The sequence below is a fragment of the Anabrus simplex genome, chromosome 12, assembly GCF_040414725.1.
Source record: "Anabrus simplex isolate iqAnaSimp1 chromosome 12, ASM4041472v1, whole genome shotgun sequence".
Lineage (NCBI taxonomy): Eukaryota > Metazoa > Arthropoda > Insecta > Orthoptera > Tettigoniidae > Anabrus > Anabrus simplex.
Window position 1 is genome coordinate 40,102,317 of NC_090276.1, and position 11,654 is coordinate 40,113,970.

Below are 11,654 nucleotides of genomic sequence, written 5' to 3' on the forward strand. Positions count from 1 at the left end.
TCAATGGAATTTGCCATTACCCCCTTCACCCCTCACAGCTCGCAGAATGAGGGGATGATGTTCAGGTATAAGAAAGAGTCGGTCCCATCCGGGATTAGACCTTTACTATGTTGCCTAGTTTAGTCCAGGACTGCTAGAACAAGAACAACCATGGTGAATCATAGCCTCTTGAACTCACTGAAGGTGGTCGTGACAGTAATCGTGCATAATGTTGTTCTGATTTTTATAATAGTTTTAATCGGTGGAGGGGCACGTGACCATGTTACCTAAAGGCAGAACCGCGCCTGATTCCAGTTCCTTTCTCATATCAGTTATTTAGAGTGTACCAAGAGGAATGGTCAATATTCTGGGATATGACAAGAAGGATCATTTGAAGGAAAATACTTCATATGGAATTCCTAGTCGAAATGGTTTGCGAAAAAAAAAAAAAAAAAAGAAAAACACATTTAATGTACATTTGGTTTTGGGCTAGAATCACTCACGTAAGTTCTGTGTCTTACCCACACAACGTTTCGAAATGGGTGCAAGTGTGTAACCGTCCAGGCTTCTCCAGCCCTACTAATTTAATATAATATCATTTTACGCGATATCATTTGATATCAAGTTTATCCGCCATCGGCAATTATTTGTAATAACATACTTATTCAACGTCAATCATTTGTAATCGAGGCTTTTTGGAATCATATTGTATATATGATAACATCGTTTTAGTATTTAAATTATTATATTATGTAGGATAAGAATTCATTATGTTGTAAATACGGTCAATATGTTGAGACATAGTTGTTTTCATTTCATCTCATGTTTGTGTATACGGAGGGTTATTCTTGAAGCTTGGGATTTTGCGTTAGTCATGGGTTTATTTTATGACCAAGGCTAGTAAACAGCGACCCGTGCGCGAGGCTTGCAAGAGGGTCAGCTATATCTTCGCCACGCCTTCAGGACTTGTCGAGGAAGGAGGGAAGGGGAGTTGATGCTTCGATCTATCGAATCAGATACTTCGTTGTATATGAGTTTTGTGATTGAACTGTTACCAAGAGTGGGGGTGAGCCCGGATATATAGTGATTCTCAACACGAGAACGGGACCTAACTAAGTACAACTTCTGCTGTGAAGCTAACATCCTAACGAGATACTCCATCACTACTACTTCTACTGTGAACATCTACTTTGAACGACGTGATGTGATTTTTGAAACAGTGTGTGGTCGCTCCGCGACATAGTTACTTCTGTACAATGTGTTGTCGCTGCGGTAATGTTATCGGATCTACGAGAAACGAAACAAGCTTATGGCTTGTGTGATATTCAGTAAATATTGTGGACGAAGAACTATGTTTAGTTCAAGTCTATGGAATTTGGTACAAGGCTGTACCGTATAAATAGTATAGCTCAGTTGGATTAAGATTTCTACTAATATGGAAAAATTCATATCTCTGAATTTTCTCCTCATACGATCAACGCTGATCAGTTTTTACAAGTATAGGGCCAATGTCTAATTTAAAGACTAGGCAAGCAGGGAGTGCTAGTCCAGATAGCCCGTACCATATCAAATAAGGAAGGAAGGATGTCCATGGAGCAAAGTCTACATCGAGAAGAAGAGAACGAGTAACCACGGAAACCAGATGACTTCATCGGAAGCTTCAATTGGTGAGCTTCAATTAGATAAAGCAAGCAATGGTAAATTCAGTAAATTATAAATTCCTCCACGCTTTAAGGAAACTTTTCCGATTCATCTCATTTTTTTGTATAATAAATTCATTTGTATTTTATATTGCGTTAATTTTCTTTTTTAAACGATACTTAATGGTTAATTATTTAAAATCCTACCCCTGTGATTTAAGTGTAAGTCTCTATGCTAGTAAATATAAATTTTGGCGCCCAAACATTACATAGAGAAATGGGGAACCATGGAATGTTAATTGTTTCTATTTGCGTGGCAATTTGCGGGCAAGCCACAAATAGTTTATTTGATATTCATGTGTCTCAAGATTATAACTTTCATCTCCCCAAGTGTTATGACGAGGTGGAACAGTTACAAGTGATCCTCATGTAATGTTCGCAATACATATGTTCGTAGGACTGTGATACGTGTAGAAAGTCGCCGTGTGTTTGATAGTAAGACAAGCTGCACCATTTCAACAACGTGTTGCTGTTCCTGCACAGGTTGTTCAACTACACGTTCAGAAGAAAATTGGGAACTTGGAAGAATATCTAATCGAAAGCGACTTTCAACCTATTAGGTCGTGTTACGTACATTTAGTACGTGTTGAAGAGATGTTAAGTACAGAACAAAAATGCCCAACCAGACACCAGTGGAATCCGAACCAACAACCACACGATTTCGCGTCGGTTGCTCTACCAATTGAGCTATGGTGGCCTAGGCCATTTTTGTTCTGTACTTAACATCTCTTCAACACGTACTAAATGTACGTAACACGACCTAATAGGTTGAAAGTCGCTTTCGATTACAATGTGGTCGTGAAGATTCAATATTCATTGACTTGGCCCTCAACGGGCAACTTAAACGCACTCTACAGTGTAATGGTAGTAGTACCAGACCTGTAGCTTAGATCCTTTCCAACAGAATAAAGATGGCCTAGGCCACCATAGCTCAATTGGTAGAGCAACCGACGCGAAATCGGGAGGTTGTGGGTTCGGATCCCACTGGTGTCTGGTTGGCCATTTTTGTTCTGTACTTAACATCTCTTCAACACGTACTAAATATACGTAAAACGACCTAATAGGTTGAAAGTCGCTTTCGATTACAATGTGGTCGTGAAGATTCAATATTCATTGACTTGGCCCTCAACGGGCAACTTAAACGCACTCTACAGTGTAATGGTAGTAGTACCAGACCTGTAGCTTAGATCCTTTCCAACAGAACAAAGATGGCCTAGGCCACCATAGCTCAATTGGTAGAGCAACCGACGCGAAATCGGGAGGTTGTGGGTTCGGATCCCACTGGTGTCTGGTTGGCCATTTTTGTTCTTTACTTAACATCTCTTCAACACGTACTAAATGTACGTAACACGACCTAATAGGTTGAAAGTCGCTTTTGATTACAATGTGGTCGTGAAAATTCAATATTCATTGACTTGGCCCTCAACGGGCAACTTAAACGCACTCTACAGTGTAATGGTAGTAGTACCAGACCTGTAGCTTAGATCCTTTCCAACAGAATAAAGATGGCCTAGGCCACCATAGCTCAATTGGTAGAGCAACCGACGCGAAATCGGGAGGTTGTGGGTTCGGATCCCACTGGTGTCTGGTTGGCCATTTTTGTTCTGTACTTAACATCTCTTCAACACGTACTAAATGTACGTAACACGACCTAATAGGTTGAAAGTCGCTTTCGATTACAATGTGGTCGTGAAGATTCAATATTCATTGACTTGGCCCTCAACGGGCAACTTAAACGCACTCTACAGTGTAATGGTAGTAGTACCAGACCTGTAGCTTAGATCCTTTCCAACAGAACAAAGATGGCCTAGGCCACCATAGCTCAATTGGTAGAGCAACCGACGCGAAATCGGGAGGTTGTGGGTTCGGATCCCACTGGTGTCTGGTTGGCCATTTTTGTTCTGTACTTAACATCTCTTCAACACGTACTAAATGTACGTAACACGACCTAATAGGTTGAAAGTCGCTTTCGATTACAATGTGGTCGTGAAGATTCAATATTCATTGACTTGGCCCTCAACGGGCAACTTAAACGCACTCTACAGTGTAATGGTAGTAGTACCAGACCTGTAGCTTAGATCCTTTCCAACAGAACAAAGATGGCCTAGGCCACCATAGCTCAATTGGTAGAGCAACCGACGCGAAATCGGGAGGTTGTGGGTTCGGATCCCACTGGTGTCTGGTTGGCCATTTTTGTTCTGTACTTAACATCTCTTCAACACGTACTAAATGTACGTAACACGACCTAATAGGTTGAAAGTCGCTTTCGATTACAATGTGGTCGTGAAGATTCAATATTCATTGACTTGGCCCTCAACGGGCAACTTAAACGCACTCTACAGTGTAATGGTAGTAGTACCAGACCTGTAGCTTAGATCCTTTCCAACAGAACAAAGATGGCCTAGGCCACCATAGCTCAATTGGTAGAGCAACCGACGCGAAATCGGGAGGTTGTGGGTTCAACACGTACTAAATGTACGTAACACGACCTAATAGGTTGAAAGTCGCTTTCGATTACAATTTGGTCGTGAAAATTCAATATTCATCGGAAGAATATCTGTTTCAAGCAATATCCTGAAAATTCAGGTAAACGCTCTACGATCAGGAATTCGACTTGTTAGAAAGCGCCAACGGTATTCCTCGACAGCAACAGGAGCACCACCATCGCAGAAGCCATAAACACACACCATATCTGCATATTCTTCATTAGTGTAGATGTGTAGCATTTTAGCCAGAGCGTGAACAAACATAGTTAAACGATGCTTCTCTCTGATACACTCTCAATCCCTCGCACTACTTCACATGGGCAACTACGTGTTCAACGGACTAGTTTAATGGCAGAAAGACATCCCGAGCAAAGAGGCTGAAAGCAACGAGGTAAACGTGAGCGACTAGCCCAGAAACAAATGTACATTAATTGTGTTGTACCTCGGAAACCCTTCGGAATAGAGTGTACGTCCATATGAAATTTCTTGTTTCAAATGATCGTTCCCATCATATCCCTGAGTATTGACCATCCATCCATGGACACTCTGTATATACACTGACTGACAGAGCAAATGCAACACCAAGAAGGAGTGGTCAGAACTTTATGCCATTTGCAGGGTAGACTGACGTCACTGAGGCATGCTCATGATGTGAAATGCGCCGCTGTGCTGCGCACGTAGCGAACGACAAATGGGACACGGCGTTGGCGAATGGCCCACTTCGTACCGTGATTTCTCAGCCGACAGTCATTGTAGAACGTGTTGTCGTGTGCCACAGGACACGTGTATAGCTAAGAATGCCAGGCCGTCGTCAACGGAGGCATTTCCAGCAGATAGACGACTTTACGAGGGGTATGGTGATCGGGCTGAGAAGGGCAGGTTGGTCGCTTCGTCAAATCGCAGCCGATACCCATAGGGATGTGTCCACGGTGCAGCGCCTGTGGCGAAGATGGTTGGCGCAGGGACATGTGGCACGTGCGAGGGGTCCAGGCGCAGCCCGAGTGACGTCAGCACGCGAGGATCGGCGCATCCGCCGCCAAGCGGTGGCAGCCCCGCACGCCACGTCAACCGCCATTCTTCAGCATGTGCAAGACACCCTGGCTGTTCCAATATCGACCAGAACAATTTCCCGTCGATTGGTTGAAGGAGGCCTGCACTCCCGGCGTCCGCTCAGAAGACTACCATTGACTCCACAGCATAGACGTGCACGCCTGGCATGGTGCCGGGCTAGAGCGACTTGGATGAGGGAATGGCGGAACGTCGTGTTCTCCGATGAGTCACGTTTCTGTTCTGTCAGTGATAGTCACCGCAGACGAGTGTGGCGTCGGCGTGGAGAAAGGTCAAATACGGCACTAACTGTGGAGCGCCCTACCGCTAGACAACGCGGCATCATGGTTTGGGGCGCTATTGCGTATGATTCCACGTCACCTCTAGTGCGTATTCAAGGCACGTTAAATGCCCACCGCTACGTGCAGCATGTGCTGCGGCCAGTGGCACTCCCGTACCTTCAGGGGCTGCCCAATGCTCTGTTTCAGCAGGATAATGCCCGCCCACACACTGCTCGCATCTCCCAACAGGCTCTACGAGGTGTACAGATGCTTCCGTGGCCAGCGTACTCTCCGGATCTCTCACCAATCGAACACGTGTGGGATCTCATTGGACGCCGTTTGCAAACTCTGCCCCAGCCTCGTACGGACGACCAACTGTGGCAAATGGTTGACAGAGAATGGAGAACCATCCCTCAGGACACCATCCGCACTCTTATTGACTCTGTACCTCGACGTGTTTCTGCGTGCATCGCAGCTCGCGGTGGTCCTACATCCTACTGAGTCGATGCCGTGCGCATTGTGTAACCTGCATATCGGTTTGAAATAAACATCAATTATTCGTCCGTGCCGTCTCTGTTTTTTCCCCAACTTTCATCCCTTTCGAACCACTCCTTCTTGGTGTTGCATTTGCTCTGTCAGTCAGTGTATATATATATATATATTATACATTAGTTGACCAGAAACACTGTCTTGCTGGACTACTCTCTTAATGATTACAGCATTAGATAACGTTTCACCTACTCTAATTCTCTGAGTTATATTTTCGAGAAATGTAGCCTCACATTTAGTCATTTTTTGTCTATTCCAATAGTCCTCATTTTCGTCAATAATCCTCCACGATTACCCTATTTCAGGCTTTGGATAGGTAAACAGCGATACAGTCCATTTGAATCTAAAATTTCTGCTATAGCTTGCTGGAATCCTGCAACTTGAGCCCTATCCAGTATCCAGTAATCCAGTAATCGGAAGATAGTGGGTTCGAGCCCCACTGCCGGCAGCCCTGAAGATGGTTTTCCGTGGTTTCCCATTTTCACACCAGACAAATGCCGGGGCTGTACCTTAATTAAGGCCACGGCCGCTTCCTTCCAATTCGTAGGCCTTCCATATCCCATCGTCGCCATAAGACATATCTGTGTCGGTGCGACGTAGAAAAAAACAACAGCATATCGCCGCAAAAGACAAGACCAACCGATTCGACAATGCGCGGTCCCATACTGCAGCTCTGTCTCCAAGTTACAGGAAATGCACTGAACTACACTTGATCATCTTCCTTACAATCCAGACTTATCGCCCTGTGACTTCCATTTGTTCGGACCGCTTAAAGAAGCTCTAGGAGGGCAACTATTTGAAGTTGACGAGAATGTGCAAGACTTCGTGCGCAACTGGCTGGTGACACAACCGTGTTCTTTTTACGATGAGGGCATCAACAAGCTGCCCATACGCTGGAATAAATGCATTTCCAAAGCAGGAAACTATGTGAAAAAATAAATTGTAATTGCCTTGTGTTTTTCAACAAATGCATATAAATAAAAAGTAAAGTCCCTTTTATATTTGATCCCCTCTCGTATAATCGGAAAGAGTGTACCCTTTGGACAGTGTACTTAATAATATGAAATTACATACATCTGACCTGTTATTGCATTGCTTCTGGGTTCATTCTGGCACGAAGAGAAACTCTACCACTCTGACAAATAAGACATTTCCTTCGTTTGTCTTCCTTCACGGATTATAGAGCACGATATCACTGTTGCGGAGTTTATTATTTTCCAACAAGTTTAATAATCTATATAAATAAAATCGTAACGACCGTCTGTCTGTACATTGATTATTTTGGCGAAATTTCCGTACAGTTATCCGTTCCAGGTGTAATAATGACCATCTGCATAATTTTTAGCTTTGGTGTCTGTTTGTCTGTTTGTCTGTCCTTCTATAACTTGAAAACTACTGGATATATTTCCACCAAACTTCATATTTAGAATCCACCTGTCCTTGGGTAGGTTTTAGCGCAAGCATCGTTTCTAAATCCCTGAACTGAGTGGGGATTTTTACGAAACCGAAACCGTGATTTTGAACTCCCTCAAAGTATACAAACCGAACTTAATGGAAATCTACCTGCCTTAATGAAAATTAATTCCTAAACCTTTTCTTCTCATGTGCATCATTTCGATAACAGGATTTAATAAGGGAGATATCATTAACGGACCGTTTTTCGGTACAAGTCCCACCGGACTTGACGCAAGAGCGGGTGCGCGTAAAGCGTATTTCTTACAACTTGAAAACTACTGAGATATTTGAACCAAACTTTATATTTAGCATCCACCCCTCCAAGGGTAGGTTTTAAGGTTTATACCATTTCAAATTCCCGGAATGGACTGGGGTTTTATAGGGGACCGAAATTATGATTTTTACTCTCCCACAATACATAAAGTACAAGACCAACCTGAATGGAAATCGATAAAACTGTTTGGAAATTCAATTCTAATTTCTTTTTCTCATGTGCATTTTTCAGCGGGAGGGTTAATAAGGGAGATAACATGAAAGGTCGGTTTTCAGGCTAAGTCTAGCGCACATAGCCCAAAAGGTGTAATACGTGGAGCAGATTCCTTATCTATCTAGATAAATCATATCGTAAAGACCGTGTGTCTGTGCATTGACTATTTTGGCGAAATTTTCGTACAACTTTCCGTTTAAGGGGTAATAATGACCACCTGCATATTTTTTAACTATAGTTTCCTGGAAGTCCTAAATTTAACCCCCGCCCCGCCCTTGCCCAAAATCAAGATTGTCTCACAATCTGCCACACGATCTGAAAAATTGAAATTAAGCAAATTTATACGTTTTAGCCGGTAATCTACGGAATACTTCCAAGATCTTTAAATATTTCACTTTTTATGCCAAATAATATCGAAATATAGGCAATTTAATGACGGTGCAGACCTTCGTTTCGAGGTATTTCGCGGCTGAACGGTAAGTCCTATCACAAAACGGATGGCACGATCTCCGTTCAATTTCGAGTGATCTACAACTTTGGTCCTGTGATATTTTGTCGTATCTCTCTCTCTCTCCGTTATGGGGTAAATTTGGCTGTATATTTCGATGGTTCGTAAATTTTGTGCTTTTTACACGTATTACTTAGTTTGACACACTTCTAGGAAAGGTAGAGTCATCGAATTTGGCACGCACATTGACACGACCAATAGCTATATGCGAACCCAATTTCATGATTCTAGCTTCCACATAAGTATGTGAAAAATAACGTAAAATGATGAAAATGTACCCAAATCTCACCCCATTCAAATATCGTAACTCACTCGAACCCATAAATATGTGAGATACGAGAAAATGTTTTAACACCAGACATGTAGAGCGATAAAAGGGACGTCTGAGGGTGCAAACCGTTTGTTGGTATGATGTACCGTTTAGGAGCAGTAAATCTCGAAATGAAGGTTTGCACTTTCAGACGTGCCCATGTTTATCTGTCATGTATATAAATATAATCGCAACGACCGTCTGTCTATACATTGGCTATTTTAGCGGAATTTCAGTACAGTTATCCGTTTCAGTTGTAATAATGACCATCTGAATATTTCCTAACTTCGGTGCCTGTTTGTCGGTTTGATTGTATGAGTTTTCATAACTTGAAAACTACTGCATATATTTCTAACAAACTTGATATTTAGAATCCACCTGTCCTTGTGTAGGTTTTAGGGCCAATATTATTTCTGAATACCTCAATTTAATGGGGGTTTATCCGAAACCGGAACCATGATTTTGCACTTCCTCAAAATATGCACATCCGAAATTAATCGAAATCTACAATCCTTAATGGAAATCCATTTCTAAAACTTTTGTTCTCATGTGAATTTTTCGACAGGAGGATTAATAAGTGAGATATAATGAACGGTTGGTTTTACAGGTTAAGTCCAGCGGACGTAGCCAAAATGTGTTGTACGTGGAGCAGATTCCTTATCTATCTATATAAATAAAATCGTAACGACTGTGTGTGCCTGTACATTGACTACTTTGGTGAAATTTTCGTACAGATACCCGTTTGAGGGTTAATAATGATCGTCTGCATATTTTTTGGTTTAATTCCCTGAAAGTCATAATTTTTACCCCCTCTAAAATCCAGACTGCAGCATAATCTGACAGACAAGCAAGAACATTGAAATTTGGCAAAATTATACGTTTCAGCCTGTAACGAACGAAAAACTTCACAGATCTTTAATTTTTTCATTTTTTATCCCCGAAGAATATCGAAATATGGAAGCAATTTTAATGATGGTGCAGACCTTCGTTTCAAGGTATCTCGTGGGATAAACGGGAAGTCCTATCACATAACGGATGGCACAATCTTCGTTGAATTAGGAGTGATCTTCAAACTTGGTCTTATGACTTTTTGTTGTATCTGTACCGCTTATACGTTATCTTCGTCTCTATTTCTCGATTTTAAGTAAATTTGGACTCTTTACCTATATAATTCATACTTTCAATCACTTACAGGAAAGATAGTATAATCAAACTCTACACGAACATTGGCTCCACCCAGTACCCGTATGTGAGCCAAATGCTATGTCACATAATTATCCGAAAAGTAATGCAATGTAAGATAATCTAACACAAATTTCAACCTATTCAACGTTTCTGACTCAGCCTGACATGTGAATAGATGAGATGCGAGAAAATATCATAGGACCAGCCATTTAGATCGCTAAATACTGCGCCTTACGGTACAATCCTTTGTCAATATGACGTACCGTTTAGCAGCAGTTAATCTGTAAATGAAGGTCTGCAATATTGTAAACATGCATATACTTTCGTATGTCCATCTATATATATTCATTGATGTCGATTTGTAGCGATCGAGAAAGGGTGTGTCTGCTATTGTAATCAGAACTCCCTATACGGACTTTGACTGCTGGCAGTAGGAATGCGGTCCTTCTCCAACTCCTGTGTAACTGGCATTAGTAAGGAGTGTCTACCATTTTAATGAATAATTCACTTCTCGATTTGTCTTGCAGAAGGCAAGGGATCGTATAGTTTTGTTCGAAAGTCCCCTACCCTATTATGTTTGGTTCTAGGCCAGGGTGCCCGCCATTATAAACAAATGTTCCAATCTAAAATTTAACTAACATTAGGCATAGTGGCCTGCTATTTTCATGGAAACTCACTAATTCTGTGTGACTGGCAGTAAGCTGGCTGGCAGTAGTAAAAAGGGCTTGGCATTATAATGATAACTGCACGACTCAATTTTGACTGGTGGTAGGGAAGTTGCCTGCTATTATAATAAAAACTCCTCAACTGTAATATGTCTGAAAGTAGGAAATGGATCTGCCATTGTAACTAAAACTCCCCAAATCGATTGTGACCACGCAGTAGGCAATGGGGCCTGCAATTATAATGTAAACTTGCCAACTCGATTGTGAATGGCAGTAGGCAAGTGGGCCTGCCGTAATATCACAAATCCGTAACAAACACTTTACATTGGAAACAACGTGTGGGGACCTCCCCATGCTGTTTCTCTAATAACGCTAAGAGACATGCAATTTTAAAACAATCTCATTTACTGCTCGCACAGTATTTACGCCGATATCCGTATACAATGTAGAATACCGTAGCGAAGTACGGGTACATTTGCTAGTGTTAAAATAAAGTCGTACTTACCTAATCGCTGCATCGCGAGTCTGGCAAGGAAACGGCACCTCGGCGAGCTTATATCACCTGGGCAGCCGCCAATTATCTGTGTAACGTCGTCACCGTCGACCATCAGTTCAAGAAGCACTTCATACACAAAGATAAACGAGCGGTAACATGCACTCGTATCGTGAACTTCAGAAAATTGTCATCTGGGTGGTATACAGTAGATACGCCCATTTCGTGCTGTCCCGAATTTGGCGCTACCCCTCCCTGTCTCAAGAACTTTCAAACGTAGGGCCCTTAGCTGAGTTGAGCCCCACTCCTCCCTGGCCAATCTCTGTACAAATGTTTTTCTTCTTCGTCTTCTTCTTACCCCCTGTGGGTGAGGGACGCACATGTAGAATACACCCACGGTATCCCCTGCCTGTCGTAAGAGGCGAAAAAAGGGGCGACCAAGGGATGATCAAATTAGAACCATGAGACTACTTGTAGACCCTAATTAGTACCATCAAGCAGGGAACACC

The 11,654-nt window shown here is 42.3% G+C and overlaps 1 protein-coding gene across 1 annotated transcript in view; it reads right to left on the reverse strand.

Moving 5' to 3' along the window:
• Nucleotides 1-11,221, reverse strand: part of LOC136884325 (myogenesis-regulating glycosidase) — a 40,051-nt gene extending 28,830 nt beyond the window's left edge. The window contains exon 1 of the mRNA XM_067156424.2: nucleotides 11,158-11,221. Coding sequence (XP_067012525.2) covers nucleotides 11,158-11,170 — 13 coding nt within the window. The 5' untranslated portion in view covers nucleotides 11,171-11,221. The remainder of the gene's footprint in view (nucleotides 1-11,157) is intronic.
• Between the last annotated feature and the right edge of the window lie 433 nt (nucleotides 11,222-11,654).